This window comes from Anas platyrhynchos, chromosome 5, assembly GCF_047663525.1.
Source record: "Anas platyrhynchos isolate ZD024472 breed Pekin duck chromosome 5, IASCAAS_PekinDuck_T2T, whole genome shotgun sequence".
Lineage (NCBI taxonomy): Eukaryota > Metazoa > Chordata > Aves > Anseriformes > Anatidae > Anas > Anas platyrhynchos.
Window position 1 is genome coordinate 48,130,530 of NC_092591.1, and position 21,041 is coordinate 48,151,570.

Genomic DNA, 21,041 nt, shown 5'->3' on the forward strand with positions numbered 1-21,041 from the left:
CAGAGAATGTATCTTCTGTTTTCTGTTCATCTCTTTGAATGCACTCTGATTTGTCCTGTATTTTAATTTCTACTATTTGGAATTTGAATGTTTGTTCTGGTCACTCCTTTATGAAGGTGCCTCTATGAATTGCTATGTTGCTGCTTTTTATTAAAATTCTTTCAGTAATAGGCATTAAAGTATTTTAAAACAACAGTTTCTGAAGGGGAAAGCCAAATTTTCTTCCACTGTTAACAAAGTGTTAACACACTTGGGGATAGGGAAGTAATGGTAGTCATTAATATAAAGATTTTTAAATGACTGCAAATGGTATACTGAATTCTGTAAAAGTGTAATGACAACAAATGAACCTTTTTGTGTGCGTGTGTCTTTATAAAGTTTCATTTCTTTCCGTGTTATCTTTCCCATCCCTTACTGGCTCTGTAGTCTGACCTTTTGTCTCCTGGGAACTCTGCTGCTAAAGATGCTAAAGTATTGGAACTTACCACCAAGCTTAGGAAGGTAGAATTTGTATATTAGTCCTTGTTTCTGCTTGCTGCTTTCTGCTTTGTCATGATTAATAACAAAGGGTTATAGTGTCTAGGCTAGTGAGGAGAAGCTGGAAATGCATTTAGTTTTATTTTGTTTTTGGGGGATTTGAATGAACTGCTGTTGCAAACTCATTTTCAAGTAAGTGTTGATTCACAGTATTTAGTGGTGAGAGGCTTCGTTTTGGTTTTTAACATACAAACTCTCACTAGGTACTTTTAGTGACAAAGCCATCTGTTTTGCATTGTATGTTACCATAAATGGCAGTTGCACAAAGCATGTTAGATACATTGTTGTGCATCGATGATTTTATGCTTTTGAAAGTTTTTAAACAAGTTCTAATTTTGTTTTTAAATTGACAGGCTGAAGAGAGGCATGGCAACATAGAAGAAAGACTGAGACAGATGGAAGCACAGTTAGAAGAAAAGAATCAAGAACTGCAAAGGGTAAAGTACATATTTTTGGCACAGAAACAAAGCTGAAAGAGTCCTTTTATGGTTTTCTATCATTCAGCAAAGCTGTTTTTATGTCTCATCTCTAAAATAAGCCAACGTTTAGGTTGGCTTATAGTTGAGAGATTTGAGCCCCTTTGCTGTGAATAACTTTAAATCTTGAGGAAAAAGCTGAAAAGTCCCTAGTCAGTCTGAAATAAGTTTGGAAATACCTAATTGCTAGTTGTATCTCTGATAAAGAGATCAAAAATCTTGCTGAAAGAAACAACCATGCAAAAACTGGTTTATAGGATATAAATAATGGAGTTGGTTCCAAAATCCGATCCGTTTTGAAAGCGTGAGTTCAGACTTTCATGCTGATCTTGGAACAGTTACTACAATCTTAAACTACTCCTTTACAAAGTCATGGAGGTACATGCAGTATTCACTATTGCTTTGGAAAAAGATATATTAAAGAAAAAACATTTGGATTAAAAATACGCTGTTTTCACAACCTGGAAATTATTATAGACATAAATTTAAATGATTTCAGTAACTTTGTCATAAGAATTTCAATTTTTGTTATATATCTTAGGCTAGGCAGAGAGAGAAGATGAATGAAGAGCATAATAAACGTTTGTCAGAAACTGTGGATAAGCTTCTCTCTGAGTCTAATGAAAGGCTTCAGCTTCATCTCAAGGAAAGGATGGCTGCCTTGGAAGATAAGGTAACGTTAAGTTACATTCCAGTATATTTATTAATTAGATGTTCAATGTTCTGTAGTGATTTGTTTATTTTGTAATGTGTGTGTAACTTCAGTAATAAATGATAAATTATTAAGAAGATAGTTTCTGTTGCAGGATATTTTAATATGGATTTTTAAAATATATTCTTAAAATTCTTTTTCTGGGGGTGGAAGGGAAGTCTTCATTATGTTAGCATTGGGAAGACATCTTTTAGGAAGCTTTATCCTTATCTGACTGGTGTGGACTGCATAAATAGGCTTGTCCAGTGTAATACAGGAAGTCTGAAGAAGTAGGACCTGAACTTTTGAATTTTAAAGTCCAGTTTCTTTTATTTCTTTTTTCATTCCTGTCTTTAAGGATTCCCTTATTCTCTGTAAACAAAACAAAATAAAAAAGCAAACAAACACACACAAAAAAAACCGAAACAAAACAAAAAAACAACCAAACAAAACCAAGCAACAACAAAGAAACAAGAAACACCACAGCCTTTTACAGTAGCACTTTAATGCTGAGTTTGAATTGTTTTGTCTTGGATTAAAAAGCAATTTTTTGTACTGGAGGCTGAAATGACTGGAGAAATCTGGAGAAATGCCTCAGTTAAAAGCTGAGTGGCTTTTGTTTTAAAGTCATGGCAACAGAATGTTTTAATTGCAATATGTAATGATGTATTCAGGCTTCAATAGATACTTTCTCATGGATTCAAGTCTACACAGTTCTCAACCCTAAACCAACAGTTGGGTATTAAACATGTCTTTTGAGAATTCTTGAGAAAAAATGCGAATTAACTGTTCTCACCTTAGGTCATTAAAAATTGAGTTTTTTTTCTGTGCTATGGGACTCTGGGAGGTAAGAAAAATCTGTTAGTGTAGAACAAATATAGGGCCTACTGATACATGGTTTGAGTTGGAAGGTACCTTAAAGGCTGTCTAGTTCCAAGCCCCCTGCCATAGGCAGGGATGCCAGTTATCTGGCATGTAAACTTTTGTCTTGTGGGTTTTAATAAACATCACTATTTTCAAGATCACCAACTGCTCCCAGTATTTCAGAATTTCTTGTTACAGGCTTTATCGATAAGGTTGCTCTACTAGTCTTTATAAATTCAATTTCTGAGAAGCAGCTGACTGCATTTTTTATGATTGTATTTTGGAGTGGATGGTTTAGGGTTAATCCTAGCCTCTCTTTACCCCTCAAACTCTCTATGGTTATGAATGAGAAATTTTTGTCCTTCCTTGTAAGAAAGAGCTTATACAAAAGTATTCTCCATATGGCTTCCATTCAATTATCTTAAGATAATTTGGAAAGAAACATGCATGTAAAATTTAAAGACTTCCTTCTGATCATTGGGGCTCTTTTCCCAGAATGATTTGTTTGTTCACTTATGAAACTTTATTACAGGTTTAAGATGCAAATAATGGTGTTACTTACCTCAAGGAAAAGTGTTTAGCAGAACTTTTTGGCAACACTGGAAAGCGAAAAGAAAGTGAGCTGGTTATAAATTTACTATTAGAAGGGGGAACCTGATTTTTGTTTGGTATCATTTACCATGGTCATATGATATGATATATTATAGTTGACAATCTTTTTTGATTATTGTAGCTCTCAGATGATTCTTAGTCTGAATTTGGGAACTGCTTTGAGTAAACAGATTGTAGTAGTCTTATCTTTACTGGACTTGTTTATAAGTCATGATACAATTGCAAAGAAAACGGCTCTGCTAATGAAGTCCCGTTAGTGAGTGTTGCAGTTCTGGAGCTACCATGCATCCAAGAAATTGCTGTGTAATATCTTCGTAGATCAGGCAAGTGAAAACAAAATGAAAATCCAATGATAATAGCCAGTAATGTCTTAGTAACTAATCAGTGAAATAATTTGAAGTATTTTAGCTGCATAATTATTCCTTTTAGTACTGATTTTGTCAAACAGAGCGTAACAGGCTAGTATTGGTATTAATTTTTATGGCACTTGTACTATTAGTAACTCCATTGTTTAGAGGGCTGTAGACCTGAAAGGATAAACTTTCACCTGTGATCAAAGTGAAATGGTATAAGCAATAAACTATCTGTAATTTAAGATTCATCTGTGTGGTGTGACTGAAATTTATTGACACTCATCTTGGTTATGGTTTAAGAGTTGTAAGCTTTTATAAGTAACATAATTTGTGATATATTTTGTTTTAGAATTCACTCATTCGAGAAATTGAAAACGCAAAAAAACAAATAGAGGAACTTCAGCATGAAAAGGTATATATTACGCATTTCAGACATGTTATATTGGAAAATAATTGCTGTATTGCTACATAGCAGAAGCATATTTGATTTGCCCTGTAAAGCTTAACATTAACAAGTCTGTATAAGAATAGTAATTTTATGGGCTGATTGTTTATTTTATGGTATTGTGTACCTCAGTTTTGCAATGCTTTCATAGGTTATATACAGCTTTTTACTCAAAGACCTAACACAGTTCTTAATGTGCAGTGTGACTGAATATATTGGCAATTTGCCAAAGTTTGAAGATTGCGTAGAATTTCTGTACTGTTGTACATATTTCTTTGAACAGTAAATAGAAAAACACTTTAATGGTGAGTGTTTCCCCAGAAGTATATTAAAGCAATGGATGTCATAAAACGCTTGTTTAAAATTTTCTTAAAATTTTAAGAAATGGGGGGCGAGGACAGAGAGATTTATTAGACTTGGCTGCTCCTTGCAATAGTGACTGTCCAGCACTGCAGCTGAGTTCACGTGAATAATAATGGTGGGGCCTTTCGTTTCTTTGCTTCTTTAAGCAGTGATGATTCATTTTGTGGTCACACTGTTCTGAAATACTTGCTATTGCTTATTAAATCACAGGTGTACTGCATCTCCCCAAATCATTCTAGTAAGTAGCTAGGCCAAACTGTAGAGGCCGTGCTTCTGTAATAAAATGAAGAAAACATTCAGAATATTTTGCAGGATGTGCTTTGAATTTCTGTTTATGTAGCCCAGTGGTTTTCACACAAAGCACAGATGTTCATTGTCAGCCACTTTTCTTAGGCTTTCCTTGTTTTCTCATTCGTTAAATTGCTTTGTTAAATTCCGAGTTTCTAGAGCATGTATTAATGTTGGAGTTAAACGTGAATGCTTTTAGGACCTGTTGTGCACAGAGCTTGAGAAATCTTGTTTCTTATTAAATATTCTCTCTTAATTTTAGTAAAGTTAGTAATACGTGAATTTTGTTCAGTAGCTGTTTTTAAAAGTATGTATGCCGTTATCTAGAGTCACAGTGTAGAGAGGCAACAAATTATTCTTGGATGCCCGTTTGTGATGGTGCTATATTGTGTGTAGCAAAAAACATTTTTATGTTGTTCAAGCTTATGTTTCAAAATCAATTACTCCTGAGTTTTGTAGAAAGGAGATCAAAGGACTAAATGTTAGTTTATAAATCAGGATTTGATGCTGATCTTTTTAAAGCATATTGTTACATGTTTTGTTTATTTTTACAGGATCAACTTGTAATAAATGTGGAAGCATTAAGGGCTGAAAATGACCAAGTGCGACTCAGAGCCACATCACTTCATCATAGGTACCAGAACTTAACTGTAGTTCATTTTTTTTTCTAATTTTTAAAAGTCACTTTGCTAAACATAAATTTGTTATAGCTGAAAATACTTTAATTAGTTGTAGCTATAAAATGTTCTTTATAGAGCAGCTTTTATTCTGCTTTAAAAAAAAAACAACGCACTGGTAGGACAGCAGGAATCATTTGGGTAGATTTTTTGGTTTTGTTTTCCCTCTTCCCCACACCTTCCTAAGGATAAAGTGTTTCTTTATGTTTTAGCCGACCAGATTTCAGATACCCGATGACATCATCTGTGGCTGACAGTCATACAGACTCCTATGGCACCTCCTCAGTGTTGAGGCGTCCCCAGAAAGGGCGTTTGGCAGCTCTCAGAGATGAACCTTCAAAGGTAGTAGAACTCTAAAAACAAATTAACAGCAACTAAATAGATTAGATAAGACTAATGTGTTGCAAGGAGTTGGTGGAATAGAATTGATTATACAGCAATAAAACTGCTGAAATCTTATATATCAATACATGTTTTTTTAAATTTGCTGATGTTTAGGTATCACCTGCTTCGCTAACTAATACACAGCTACTAGTCTAATTTGTTTGCCCAATGACTGGGGATTTTAAATCCAATTTGTTTCAAGTACATGCATATAAATATAATCTGAAACAGTCCTACCTTTTTGCCTGTACACTTCTGGATTTGAACTTCCATTCACAAATCTAACATGTTAATGTCCTGCAAGCCATTTGAGTCCCTTTCTGGACACATAAATTGTCATTAAGTAAAACTCTTTTGAGAATTTTTATTGGATTTGTTAGCAAAAATATGTTGTAATTTAGAGTGTCTATAACCAAAATAGTGATGTTTTAACTTATCTATTGGGACTGTCTATTTAAATTGTGCTTACCTGTAAGATGCAAAATTTTCTACATTGTGGCTTTTTTTTTTTTTACATTTCTCTAAACATTGCTGTCTTGATGGATGCATTCAGCATGTAAGTGAGATTTTTTTTAAAAAAGTGTTTAAAACCTCTTGAAAAACAGAAATATCATGTTATTCCTATGTGAGTTTGGATTTTAATTCTCTTAACAGGTAAAAACTCTGAATGAGCAGGACTGGGAGCGAGCCCAGCAAGCAAGCGTATTGGCAAATGTGGCACAAGCATTTGAAAGTGATGTTGATGTGTCTGATGGTGAGGATGACAGGGAGACTATATTCAGTTCAGTAGATCTGCTGTCACCAAGTGGTCAGGCTGATGCTCAGACTTTGGCCATGATGCTTCAAGAACAGTTGGATGCAATCAACAAAGAGATTAGGTATGGTCTACCCACTGTTAGAATTTTTTTCTAGAAAGAGTTTCTGTGATATGAGAAGTCCTTTTTCTGTGGTTACTCACAGAATTGTGGTTGCTCATTTACTTTCCTTAGGGTGTTGGGAGGGTGGGAATTGACACTTTGCTTATGCCTAAGTACTTCTTTCAGGCTTTTGTCTTCAGTGTCGTGTAAGGGATTGTATTACTAGTTTAACAGAAAGTGTTTTACCACCTTTTTCAGATCAGATTACAAGGTTTTCAGCATGGCTGTTTTGTCTGCCAAGTGCTGCTGCTTTCTAAAATTCTTGAATCAGGCATTCAGTTTATGTGGTACTTGTTTGAATGTCACGTTCCTTTGGAACCTTTTTTTTTCCTAGGCTTATACAAGAAGAAAAGGAAAACACAGAACAGCGTGCAGAGGAAATTGAAAGCAGAGTGGGTAGTGGAAGTTTAGATGCCCATGGCAGATTCCGGTCCATGAGCTCCATTCCTCCGCCCTATGCAAGCGGTTCACTTGCTGGTTCTTCCCCACCTGGCAGTGGCCGATCCACGCCAAGGCGTATTCCACACAGTCCAGCTCGGGAAGTGGACAGACTAGGTATCATGACACTGGTAAGTATCCATTAACTTTAATTTTCTAGAAGAATATTCCTATTCTCTAGGAAATACGTTGTTTGATTTTTCCACTTCCTCTGCTTCTTAGCTATATTTGTCCCTTTTCTAGGTCTTTCTATTCTTCCCTTTCAACTTCTGTAATAAGTGTAAGGTACAATCACAATGGTTAGAAAAAAAGCTTAAAAACATTCAGAAGTCAAGTCTGTTATATGGTCAACATCTTATACCTATGTATTCCTTCTTTGTTATGATCTTTCTTCAGAGTCTTCCCAGAATGTTTTCTTTTCAACCCCTGGCACTTCAACCCTCTTTTATGAACTTCATTTTTAGCAGTCCACCCTTCTGCTAAATACCCAGTTAAAAGGTGTTTTGCTTATCTGGCATTTAGTCTTGAAGTTTGTGAAGACATCACAGCTGTGGATGATGGATTCATTCTTTTGGCTTTCCTACAACTGCTTAGGAAGATTAATCCTTCTAGCAGATCCTTTATGCATGTAAATTTACCTGTAAAAATAAGATACAAGTTTTCCACCTTTTTGTTTAAATGTTAGGCAAACCTCAATTCTTTTAATATATGGAATACGCTTCACTGAGAAGTGTCTTGGATACAAGTGTTTTTTTGTTTTATATATGGAACTTTGTGTCCAGACTTGCATATGTATTTAAAGGCACTAAAAAGTTCTGCACACAACACCATACTTACTACATTATTGACTTGGATTACTGCACTTGCATCATGCCTATACTGTAACAGTCAGTAGGCGGGGAATGCTCTCCAACCCTGTAGCAGCAGACAAATTGCAAGAGACTGATACACATCATTAGGTCCCTAATAGGCATGTTTAAAGGCAAGCATTTCTGCCACCTACTTTTTTTGCCAGCTTTTTAAAATCCAGCTTTTTAAAATGACTGCATATGGATACCGTAAGTTTTTTTTTTTCCATGAAAAGGAATTGTCATACTTGCATTAAAAAAATAATTTTAGTAGCTGTAGTCATATATCCAGAGCCAAGCACATGTCCTTCTATAGAAACTAACAAACTTCAAGAGGTTGAGTGCTTTGCACTCTAACTTTTCACAGTAAAAAGCAGTTGAGGTAACTAACTCCTAAGTACTTCTCTTACAGAAGAGTCATGTAAGGAAAAAAAAGTTAAATAGCTATTTTCATGAAAGCTAGATCAGAACAATGTTTTATCTTAAAGTATATTACTCTGAAGTAATCTGTAGCCAAATGCAGCTATTAAACAAATTATCTAATTTTTTTGTCTGTATCAGCCTGAATAACTTTAACTTGTGTTCATAACTCAAGGTTGCTATCTTGGTCTGTGTGCTGGTAGAGGTGAGAAGTACCCCGGAACTGAAATACAGTGCTTCTGGAGTGGGTGGAGGACTAACTAAAACTGGTGGTAGACTCTGGGTCAAACTTTCCACATCCAGCTTTTTTTGAAGATAGTTGTTACTATATAAAAATGAGCTATTGTTGGCATTCTGTCTTTCGCAGTTAGTGAATTATGTCTGCTGCTTATGCTGTGCAGCATAACTGCAGAAGTGGCTAAGGTGTTACATGTAACTAATACAGGCAACGTATTACACTCTAAGCCTGCTTTGCTACTGTGTAGTTTGTTGTTCAAGGAGAGTCCTTGACAAATGACTGGAAATCCTTTCCTGTCTTAAAAGCAATGCCTCATGCCCCCATATGGTTTACTGTTTTTCTCGTTAAAGATAACACACATTTTGTGTGTTAATTTGCCGATGGTACCGCTTTATTGAAATGTCTGTGATGCTTCTGTAGATAATCAAGTATAAATTTTGATTAATCAAGTATAAATTTTGATTTTTTTCTTCCTTTTCCATCTTCAAGTACTCTGATTTACTACTAGAGTACTTCATACTCTATTTTTCTCTGCGTCCTTGCTGTAATTTTGTTTAAATTCTCCGTAATGTATTTTGTCTGTGGTAGTTGTATCAGTTTGTACTACAGTTTACAATAAATATGGCTTTTCCAAATTTTTCTTTTGCACGCATCTGTCAGCCTAGTGATTTAAGGAAGCACCGTAGAAAGGTAAAACCTTTAGTTTATTTACTGATGTGCCTTTTCATCTCCTTCCCTGTTACCCAGCTCATTAAAGGGTAATGGGAACACGAATAAGCATTTGCAGGTTAACCAAATAATAAAGATAGGTTATATAAATTTCAATATTAAACATAAAACAGTTTACCTTAATGGAAGTGTGGATTTGTTCTCTTTTTTTTGTGATGGTGTGTGGAGTACTTCTGTGTTGTGTTCTGTCTGTAATCAATACCCTGCAATCTTCACGAAACAGTATTTAATTTCAAAGATCTCTTAGTGCATGCAGGAATAAATCTTTAATATTTGTTATTCAGACTTTGAGCTAAGCCGTGGCCACAAGTGTATAGAAACTGGCATCATAGAAGTGATAATTTTGTTGATTGTCTAAATAACAATGTGAAATGAGATGTTATCTTTTCCCAGGACTTTTTGATTTTCTGTATTTGCACTTATTTAAATAACTGAAGTAAGTTATGTTAGTCTCATGGAGCTGATGACATTGCTTTAGTTCTCAGATCTGAGAATCAATACAAGATGGTTACTACTTACTCATTTCACTAGCTAGAACTGAAATTTAGCGGTTTGTCAGTGAAGGTAAACAAATTCATAAAGTCAAACAAAATCCAGGTAACTGCAGAATGGTAAGGCCAAGAGTAATCTCTTAAGATGACAATCGTTGATTTTCCTTCTAATGTTTTTGTGTGACACCAATACTGTTTCTGTGTTTTAGCATATCCCAACTAACACCAAGTTTTCATTTGTTTTCCATTAGTCTCCAGCTTCTAGAGAAGAGGTACGAGATGATAAAACTACAATAAAATGTGAAACATCCCCTCCTTCTTCACCTCGATCTTTGCGTTTGGACAGAGTCCAAAAAGGAGCTTTGCATACAGTGAGCCATGAAGATATCAGGGACGTAAGAAAGTAAGTGGCTATGAATAAGAGTCAACCCTAGTAGTGACACAGTTGGTATTTCACATTATCAAAATAAAATTCTAAAACTGCAAAGCTGTACAGCCTATAAGGCTGAATTTCAGAAGGGAAGGATACAGAATTCTTTCTTTCATAAATTGCATCTTAGATATGAATAAAGAAGCTGAAAAACAATTTTAGTTAGACACCATACTTTTCTGTTTTCTTCAAGGTGTTTAAGTACTTGGGATGGATTCTACTCAAGTAATTTAAAACTTCTGTCTGCCTCAATTTCTAAGGAACTTTTTGTCAGTTTTGGCTTCTCTAAATTGCACTTTGAACATTTAATTCTTATTTCAAGAAATAAGAATGACTTAATATTGTTTGCTATATATATAAATACTCTTTCTTTCTTGTTTTTCTCTATTTAGTGACATGCATTTTAGTAGATGCATTTTTTCTCATGAGACTCATTAATAGCTGAAATCAGATTATATTAGTGAATTACTGAGCTTCTGGTAACTCGCATGAGAACATGTTGTCTTTCACTGTTATGACAGTGAATTTGTTGTACACAAAATAGCTTGACTTTTTTTTAATTGTAAAGTTCAACAGGCTCGCAAGATGGGCAAGCAAGTAATCCTAGTAGCAGCAATAGTAGCCAAGATTCCCTTCATAAGGCCCCCAAAAAGAAGGGGATCAAATCCTCTATTGGACGCTTGTTTGGTAAGAAAGAAAAGGGACGACCTGGACAAACAAACAAGGAAACATTAGGACAAGGTTGGTTTGCATTCTTTTTACATAATAAATGTAATGAAAAACTGAACTTTAGGGTTTATGTATCAGTATATATGCGTGTTTATTGTTGATTATTTGATGCTGATGCACAGAATGTTTTTTCAAACCAGACATACCGAATCTTCTCATAGGTACTTTTATGAAAGCAGTATTCAAATTAAGCAAGTCGGGTATTTTTTGATTGCGTTTTTCTCTATGAAAGCATGTTTATTCCAATGTGGTTCTTACATACTACATGTTGCTCTTTGAACATTTGACTATGATTGACATTTATGTAGCCTTCATAATAACATACCTTTACAGTGTAGCACAGGAAACACTATCTTGTTCTGTGTTTCAAGATTTTAATTTCCAGGACTGCTGTTGTTTCAAAACCTTCTTACAAAAAACCTTCTTGCAAATTTCTTTCCTATTCATATAATTATAGGAAGCTAAGCTTTTAGAGCTTAAACTTAATCTTTAGGATTTTGGCTTATTTATGTTAAGAAGGTTTGATATTGACTTGGAGAGGATCATTATTACATCATTTGCTTCATTTTTTTTAACCTTACGTTCTGGAGGATCTTTTCATATATTGATGGCATCTTGTAGTTACTATTTTCTGCTGTGTACTGATTCGTAACAGCTTCCAGCCATTGTATGCTTGTTATAGCTGAGCTAAGAACAACAAGCTAACTCTTACCTGTTGCTTTTATTGCTAGTCTGTTTCTCCAGCAGACAGTACTTAGTCCCCCTGATGACCATGAGTGATGTGGGGCCTTTCAGCAAATTCCTAGTTGTCACAAATCTTGCCTAATGACTATGCGACTCACTGCCAACAATCAGCAGCTGAGCTGAGGAAAACCAGTGTCAAGCTATAGTCATAAGATTTTGATAATGTGGAAATAATAAATGGAGTAAAGGACAGGACAAGGGAAGAATAAAGGAAGGACAAGTTGTATAAAGTTAGCAACAGCACGATAGTGCATAAATCTAGCAAAACAACCAATACTATGGAGCATATAAAATAGAAAACTGTTCTGTTTAACAAGGTAACTAAAGATTTTGGGCATTCTTACTAGGAATTCACATTCGCAGATGTGAATCAGATGGTTTTCAAATTCATTTGCAGCTGTTTGGCAGAGGATGACTTGAACAGTGTGTTTCTCAGTAGTCAGGTGGCTGCAGTTACGAAGACCACTAGTAGTGTCTTTATGTCGTAGAGCTAAGACAACATCTTGCTAGCAGGACATATTTTGCAAGTATTGGTATAAATTAGCACAGAAATATCAGGGTGAAATTGCTGTTGCATCCATCTTGATTTTAGTGCCTTTTGGTTTCTTAACTTAAACTTATAGTTTCTTAACTATCACCACTAACAAGCACATTTCATAAACAGGGAATAACATTTGCATAACATAAACGAGGCAGGTCATCGATTACTTGATAGATAAAAATCCTTCTGAAGCAGTGTTAAATGCTCCTTCAGACATGCACTTGAAAAATCATCGCCAGAACGTATTTACCATTGCAGATAATGGAAATTAGTTTGTGCATTTCCTATATGTGAACTATCCCATCTTCTAAGTGCTTTATCATATACTATTTAGAAAAGTCATTGAGTGTGCCAGAAGTCTTTAACAAAACAATACATTTCTGCATTGGAATTGCACAACAAATGTTGTTGAAATACAGGCAATACTAGAATGGTTCTCTATCACTATGTATAAGTGATCATCAACAAGATGAAATGTAATATTTGGCAAATTATCTCTTTTGCATTTCTTTTGTAAAAGCTCTTTTTTTTTGTGTGTGGAAGAAGCTGTTTTGACATGGTCTCTTCCAGTTTTTGGATCTGATTTCACCAAAAATGATCTGAAGACTGCTTTAACATCTATCATAGTGATAGTTTGCATAAAGCTACTGCTGTAGTCATGTGTGATGAAAAGTTGATTGCAGGCTTCAGCAGTGCCATGTAGTCAGTGGATAACTGCAGCTGATGAAGTTGGGGTAGGTTAATTTCCAGGGAGTGCTGTGAAAACCAGTGTGACTAACAGTGCAGTGGCTACGGCTTACTACCAAGAAACAGACATTTTTAGAAAGCAATATTATTCGTAGCTTGCAAAATACATACATTGGTTACTTTCATTGTATGTCATCTATGCTAATGAAATAATTCACTCCTTAAGAATGACAGCATGGCCATTGATGTTTTTATCAATGTCCTGTTTATTTACAAATAAATATTGCAACCCAGGAGCATGTCTGTTTAAAATGACAAGCCTTTGTCAAGCCAAAAGTGAGAAATACCACACTTCACCAGTGAGGTAACGTAATTCCCAAGAGGTGCTTTGGAATACTGTTCTATACCCCTAGAAGTCTTAGAGTTAACCTTGCTCATACGTTTTATAACTTTATTGCTATTATAACACCTGAAGTTGGTACAAAACAAATGAAGTTAAACGAAGCTATACAGCTGAAACAGACAGAAAACTGGTAACTTCGATGTAACTGCATTATCCAAAGACCAGTTATACTGTAGTCTACTAGAGATGAATTATGTCTTCTTAATCCATGTGAAAATACTTGCCAGGTCTAGTAAGCATTGCATGATTTCCCTTACAAATATTCCAACCAGTTTGGTACAGTCACTACTTGGAATTTCCAGCAAAGCATTCTCATCGCATCACTTCCTGGTTCAAACACCTAGATATGATGTGAGTGTTTTGAGATCAATTTCCAGTAAAACTCTTCTCTCTGAAGGTTTTGCCATCAAGACTGAAGTACAAGCAGGAAAATGTTAAGAAGAGTATTTGCACAGTGTTTTTATTTCTCTTCCTGCCCTTACTCCATCATTCACCACAATCACTGTTATTTCTGTATCTGATCTTTTAGTTGGAATCTTTGTTTATACATTTTTGGGGTTTTGTCTGAATAATCATATGTTGCCTTACCATTCGGATATGATAACCAAAGGAGTGTTAGACTATGAAGTATGATTACGATAAATACTTAGACAAAACTCTCAGCCTGTTTTGACTTTTATGGACCTGACAGGAAGAAAAACTTTCTGCCACTTACATGAAATGAAATTGCCTGATAAAATCAGTGTGTATGTTTCTGATCAGTAATATTATAAAGGTTTAAATATTTTTTGCTCAGGAAAGCAATAGTGATGTTTTGATCTATAAGTATGTGGCCAAAATTGAGATGATAGTAAGTGTTATGTCTTTGTTTTTTGCAGTTGGCATGGCAGAAGCAGATAGTTCCTCTCAGGATGCATTAGGTCTCAGTAAGCTTGGAGGTCAGGCAGAAAAAAACAGGAAAATGCAGAAAAAGTAAGTTATCAAATATTTTTAATTCTTTGTTAAGGTATTGCTTTGTTTAAAAATGCTTTGTTTTCAGTTTTGTTCTCAGGCATTTTTCCCTGGTATGGTGCTGTGGCTATTAAGCTTCTGCAGATTTTTTTTTTTTTAACTAACTTTCAAGAACATTAATGGTAGTGTAGTCTTGGTAAGTATGGAATGAAGTTCAGTGATGAAGCAGTTCTTATTTAAATGCTGTAATAAACTTGGAGATAAGAAGCAGACTCTTATCAAACCCTCCCACAATATGTTATATTTAATACCTGCTTTGGGTTCAACTCATTTGAAAAATTTCCAGTGTTGCCTTTCATTACTACTTGTTCCACAGAGTGCAGTATGAAAGCATGAAATGTTCTCTACAGTCATCCTTCTGAATGTATTTGCTTCTGTATTAGAGCTGCTGATTGTTTGGTCCCTTCCCTCTGCCCACCCCCCACTTCTGTTTAAGGTTATCTTGATATTTTTGCTCATTGTAACAGCTGAATTTTTCTACCATATACTCATTTCTTCATTTTTAATAAACTGCGACTCTTTCCTTCCTTTAGGGAAGATCCATCCTTTTAGATAGGCATTTACCTTTTCCTAATAATGAATTTTTTCAGAATGTGTTCAAGCAAATATTGGTTTAAAGTTCACCTCTGAGTATCTACTGCATGTTTTGTTATTCCCAGACTTAGAAGAAGCAAAGACTCATAAGTGTAGGTGAGAAATAGATATTGCTACTAGTAGAAGTCTTGACTTAATACTTATATGGTAATACAGGAAGCACTTGAATTTATGCAAGTAGGATCAGGCATTCTTTGCATTTTTCCACCCAAAGCTGAGCCATCTACTTTGTACTTCCGTTGCTTTTATTCTGTCCAGTGTCCAGCTGTTATTACTTTCAGTTAAAAAAAAGCTGAGATCAGAACTGTCTTGCTTTTTCACTTGCCTTCTGAAGATTAAAAAATGAATGTTGAAAAGACAGTGTGCTAAAAACATCTTTGCAAGAGAGATTTCTTGCAGTACCTAAGTTCTATTAGCAAATAAAAATAATGCCTGTTGGCTTCTAATGAAAACCAGCAGTGTGGTAGTTTGAAAAGTCAGAATGGAATGTGGTTTTGTTTGTATAACAAAGCTCAGCTGTTTTTCTTCACTGTTAGAGCGAAGGCAATAACACATTATTATGATCTGATATTTTCCTTTTTCTACAAAGCTTTAAAGTTGTACAATGTCTTGCTTGAATAAGTTGTTTTAATCTGGTCACGTCTAAGTAGCAGTAGGCCTGTTCTTCAAACGATATAGATATTTCTCAATACCAGCAACAAATTGTATTCTAGAGTAGAGTAATCTATACTGTCTTTTATAAATGCAAAAAGAGCAGTTGCAGATAAACCATAAATTTTCTTTGTGAACATATTCTGTCTTTCAAAATTTTACTACCAGTACATAAAGTATACATCACGGCTGCCTTGTTCGTTGCTTAAAGTGCAACAGTCTGTATTTGACAAGTGAAAACTTCTCAGTTTGACTTGCCTAGCTGTTAAATATGGATACATACGTATTTACAGGAAAGTATCTACAGTTTAGATATTTCAGTGAAAGTGGGTATGAAACAACTATATTGATGAAGATTCTTATAATGTATAGTACTTATTGCTGCGAGCAGCAACAAAGCTCTTTGAACTTCATGGAGATGCAAATCTACCATTTAAAAATCTTAGAAATATTCTTTGATTTGGTTGTTTCAGGATCCTGATAGAATTTTGAATACAGGAAGCAATATTGACAAGTGCCAAAGATCGCTTGCTGTGTCCTTGGGATGTTTTGTTACTTTTATTAAAAATAAATAAATAAATAAATAAATAAAAAGTAGCTAGTAACTAGTTCTATTTATAGTTGTCATTCTAATCCCTATTTGCCTGCTTATCTTTTTGATTTCTTCATGTACACAAGCAGGCTGAGGGTAGTATTCAGTGTCTTTACTAACAAAAAAGCTATCTGTAGCCACAGAACTAAATTAATACATATTATTTGTCTTTTTGTATGCCTTTGGGTTCAGTTTAATCTTAGTTTATACTTTTCTTTATTGTTTTATTTTCCTTTTGTTTACCATTTGATGTGGTAGTGCAAAATCAGGGTAAGTTTATATTTAATTTGTTAGGATTATTGTGAAGTGATAAATCTTGTTTGGATTTTATAGTAATATATGAGACGTGCTAACTTATTTCAAAAAAGTCTATGAGAAGAGAGACTAGATATATAATTTGTTGTGAAAGTGTGTTGCTGAAATACATCCAATGTCTTAATGCTGGTACAATGCCTTGTCTTAATTTGCATGGTGTGAATTTTTTGTAAGGAACATATTAAATCTTAGTTGGAATTAGTTTTAGAATTTGGGGTTTAAAAGTTGCTTAGGAATTGTTAATAGTCATGGCAAATCAATTTAAAGGTAGATGTATTTCTATAAAACTTGCTCTTTGCTTACTAAATGTATGTTGGCTTTAGTGTTCTGTCAGTGCTGTTCATCTTTGTGAGCTGTACTATTAACAGTGTTTGCAACTGTATTTGTGCTTTTCTGTGTACAACACAACAAACTTAATGCTGTGTTTATCAGAAAGGAAGGCTAGCCTAAGTTTAAGGTAACTCTCCTTAAAAGAAGCTATACAGTGGATGCCATGTAAAATTGGATGGTATGAAACAAAACTGGCATGTCAGTTGCAATCTGTATGCAGTCTGATATTGCATTGATCAAACACAGTGAGTTTCTGGTGAAATCGGAAGGTAATTATTGGAAAAGTGCTGTTGGGGGGAAAAAACACAAACAAAACAGATGTATCACTTGTAAATACCAATAGCATCTACCTTTAAATCCTTCCCATGAAATGCCTTTGGCTGCCTTGAATTCTCAGTTTAACGACCTCCCATCAAAGTGAGCCTTTCTTCTTGTATATGAACAAACTCAGCAAATAACATTCTACCTCGTGGAAGCATTGCTTTTTGGATCTATTGAATGATTTCTGCTTAAGGTTATCTTATAACCATTGTTTTATTTGTTATTTTTACACATTTGGCTCCATCACATAACATTGCCCTCCAGCAACACAACTGTTTTCTGCATATAGTGATACCACCAAGTTTAAAGTTTGCATCGTAACATCATCTTCTATTTTTGATACATTCTCTCTCCTGCTTATCCCCAAATCACTTACTGTTTCACGCTTAGCCTAAAGCGTGCAGGGAGGCCAATGAAACTACAACTCTTTGAACTACAGTGCCCCCAAACAGCTTTTTAAGCTGGGGGAAGGAGAGAGGCAGCACTCACATGCCCTCCTGTTATCCCTGTTATCTTCAGGCTGCTTCAGTATATCTGCACTCCTTTGTCACTAGTGCACCTCCCTCACTGCATGGGCATGTTAGCGTACCAACTCAAAAGGAAGACAAACACCAGTTTTGAAGTTTAACTCCTCTGAAAAATCATTGTATTCCTTTCTGGCAAATACAGTATTAAACATTTTATTATGTTGTTACCAAGCAGTATTTTATAGCATCTTTCTTATATGAAGATAGAAAACAGAAAAAGAAATTACTAGACCCAGTACAAGTAATAAAGCAAAGCAGTGTGTTTAGGGCTAGTAATTTGTAAGATTAATTTCTGTGCTAGCAGGAATTAGCTGATCCTTTATTCTCACTTTAGCTATACGTGTATCTATGAAATACATGAATAATAGATATTAGCTTTTAGTCTTTTTTTTTTTTTGTCAGTGAAATCTAGCCATTGAGCTGCTAATTGCTGAACACTATTTCGATATTATTGGATCTTAAAATGGATCCATTTGGTTATTTATAACCAGCTATATGACAGTTCCTCCCTCCTTCCTCTTTTTCATTCCTGGGTAGCACATCTAATTGGGATGAAGTATTGGAAGGTTCTTCTAGCGTATTAGGAATTGATCAATATGCAGGTGAAGTGCTGTGTATTGATAAAACAGGTACTAGTACATTATTACTTCATTGATTTGTGGTATTTAATTAACCATCAGTATAATGTGAGAATCCTAAGTATGCTGCCATGTCTAGAAGACATGAATTTTGTTTTGCATTAACAACAACAAAAGCTACTAGTCTATGATGATCTCATTTCAAGGTGCTCTGTGTAAAATGTGTAATTTTTAAATGTTTTATAATCTTAACTCTCCTCAGTGATACAGTTTGAGAGTCAGGGAGATTTTGTTTGATTTAAAGTGAGAAAATGATAAATACACAAAAGAAAATCCTGAATCTGTAGTTTTGCTCCTTGTCTTTTCAATTCTATACTTGCAAGCATGAATAAAAAAACAAAAACAGTAAAAACACTGTCCAGTTACATGGAGTTGTTTCTCTAAACTTCTGATGAGTGGAAACTAAACCAAATACAACTGGCTTTCAAAGCCAGCTTAAATATGCTTTTTTTCCAGACTTCATTTTTTTTCTTTTTTAAAGACAGATGTCTCCAAGCAGCATTGCATGCTATACACGCAACACTAGTTTTTGTCTGTTGGCTTATGAAACATATTTGGAAGCTATTTATAGGGATCTTGTGAGCTTCCATTGTTTCTGTAAGCTGAATTGTCAATATTAAACTTCAGTCTGTTCTGTTTCAGAATAGCAAAGGAAATGGTGTAATCTTAACAAGATCAAAGCTGAGTTTCAGTACATAGCCTTTCAGAATTTAATTGCTGAAGTGTGGCTGTCTGAATACAACAGTTGTCTAAAGCTATGCCTGAAATTCTGACAGGCTTTCTGTTGCAGAGTGAAGTTTAGCAATTAAATAGTTTCTGTCTTGATTTCTAGCCTGAACATCTTGAAGGATAGTACTACTTTGGTGGCACAGATATCTGATCTACTTGTACATTTCCACAGGTTTTGAATCTGCATGTTGAAGAATGGCTACTTTGGTTCTAACTTGCTGAGCAGAAAATGACAGCAATTGAGAATCCTACTGACAAATAAGTCAGACACCTCCACTTTGTAGTGGCAGCGTTGGCCTGAGTGTCAGTAGCAGCTTCAGACATGGATCATTCTTTTGTTTCCTAGAGGCAAGATCTGGCATCTCTGCCACACAGACGTTTCCTGTCTGGTTCAGCTTACATCACTACGTAGTCCTTGTCTATTTTCTGTGCCTGCGTTAGCAGTTAGATTGTTGTACCTGTATGGCTTTTGATCATAGTGTTTAAATTGGCATCTACACTAGTTTCTTTGTTATTAATAAATATTTGTTATTGTAGACATGAGCTGCTTGAGGAAGCCAGAAGACAAGGCTTACCTTTTGCACAGTGGGATGGACCTACAGTGGTTGTGTGGTTGGAGGTAAGTGGTCCCTCCAGAATAAATGGTAATGATTGTACAGATGCTTAAGGAAATTAATATTTTGGGGCTAGAAGTGTTTCCCAGATCTGATAACTTCCTTTTTTGTGTTTCAGCTGTGGGTAGGGATGCCAGCCTGGTATGTGGCTGCTTGCCGAGCAAATGTGAAAAGTGGTGCTATCATGTCAGCCTTGTCTGATACGGAAATACAGCGTGAAATTGGAATTAGTAATCCTCTGCACAGGCTGAAGCTGAGGCTGGCCATTCAAGAGATCATGTCACTAACAAGTCCGTCTGCCCCTCCCACCTCAAGGACGGTAAGGAAAATGATCCAGCGTTTGACATCTTTTAGGACCATTGGAATGCTAAAAAAATAAAATAAATAAATAAATAAAAATTCTACCATAAGTATGTAACCAAAAGGATTTGAACCTTAGTATTTAAGAATGTTTCTAACTTTTCTGGAAATTAAATGAAGTAACAACTGCATTTTCCTTAAGAGCAGTTTATATCAGCGTAAGTACATAATCCAAAATACATAAAGTACGTGCTATTTACTTCTGCTTTTGGCCTCAAAGATTTATAATACCCATGAGGTATACATGTATGTAGAGAAACTTGTAAAATAGTTGGAGGCCTTTTCAATTCATGAATGCAAGACCGTTAATTCCAACCAATGATTCAAACTACACAAAGTAGGAGTCCAACTGTTTCTATGTACTATAATACAGTTAGACAATTCAAGATAGTATAAGTTCTGTTTTATGAGTCTGTCTGTTCTACAATCTAAAGTTATTTTTGGGATTCCTGGGATTATGTTCTAGACTACAGATGTGGTTTTTGGGTTAGAGCATTGTCAAGTGTTTGTTCACTAATTACATCAGTGAAAGTTATTTATCACATTCAATTTTGTTAATATTTTTGAAGAACAGTGATCTATACTAATAGAATAAAAGCCTATGCCATCACATTAGACAGATATGCCTATACTTAAAGACTCCAGAAACCATTGCTTTTGCCCATGCCTGCTCCTTATGTGTACCAATTGCTTATATGTTCTGCAACCTTTCCTCTTTGTTACTGCTTTCCTTTCATTGGATGTGATTGGTTCACTGTGGGGTCATGTTAGACCACGGGAAATGTCTGGGTAACACATGAAGAAATGGAAAATCTTACAGCCACACAACAAACGGTTAGTTTACGGTGTTGCCACTTCTGTTCCTTAGAGTGCTTTTCTCACTTTTTGAACTACCGAATCAAGGATCATTTGGTCTTTTTTCTATCTTTTCTAAAAATTAATGCAGTAAAGTTCTGTGTTATGACTTCTTCTAATCATTAACCTTGTAACCTGCATCTTGACATTTTTTTCAGAAGGGGAAGAACAGTTTTAAGACTAAAAAAAAAAAATAATC

The 21,041-nt window shown here is 35.0% G+C and overlaps 1 protein-coding gene across 9 annotated transcripts in view; it reads left to right on the forward strand.

Annotated features, from left to right (window-relative positions):
• The window catches only part of PPFIA1 (PTPRF interacting protein alpha 1), a 57,835-nt gene that overhangs the window by 25,674 nt on the left and 11,120 nt on the right, over nucleotides 1-21,041 (forward strand). For 3 of the 9 annotated variants that reach the window (XM_072038988.1, XM_072038986.1, XM_072038987.1), the window contains exons 10-23: nucleotides 891-974; nucleotides 1,555-1,686; nucleotides 3,883-3,945; nucleotides 5,184-5,263; nucleotides 5,519-5,648; nucleotides 6,345-6,568; nucleotides 6,942-7,176; nucleotides 9,212-9,241; nucleotides 10,023-10,174; nucleotides 10,770-10,942; nucleotides 14,184-14,277; nucleotides 19,551-19,632; nucleotides 19,746-19,946; nucleotides 20,759-20,821. In XM_072038988.1, coding sequence (XP_071895089.1) covers nucleotides 891-974; nucleotides 1,555-1,686; nucleotides 3,883-3,945; nucleotides 5,184-5,263; nucleotides 5,519-5,648; nucleotides 6,345-6,568; nucleotides 6,942-7,176; nucleotides 9,212-9,241; nucleotides 10,023-10,174; nucleotides 10,770-10,942; nucleotides 14,184-14,277; nucleotides 19,551-19,632; nucleotides 19,746-19,946; nucleotides 20,759-20,821 — 1,743 coding nt within the window. The remainder of the gene's footprint in view (nucleotides 1-890; nucleotides 975-1,554; nucleotides 1,687-3,882; nucleotides 3,946-5,183; nucleotides 5,264-5,518; nucleotides 5,649-6,344; nucleotides 6,569-6,941; nucleotides 7,177-9,211; nucleotides 9,242-10,022; nucleotides 10,175-10,769; nucleotides 10,943-14,183; nucleotides 14,278-19,550; nucleotides 19,633-19,745; nucleotides 19,947-20,758; nucleotides 20,822-21,041) is intronic. The other 6 variants (XM_038179783.2, XM_072038990.1, XM_038179782.2 and 3 more) reach the window with 3 other exon arrangements.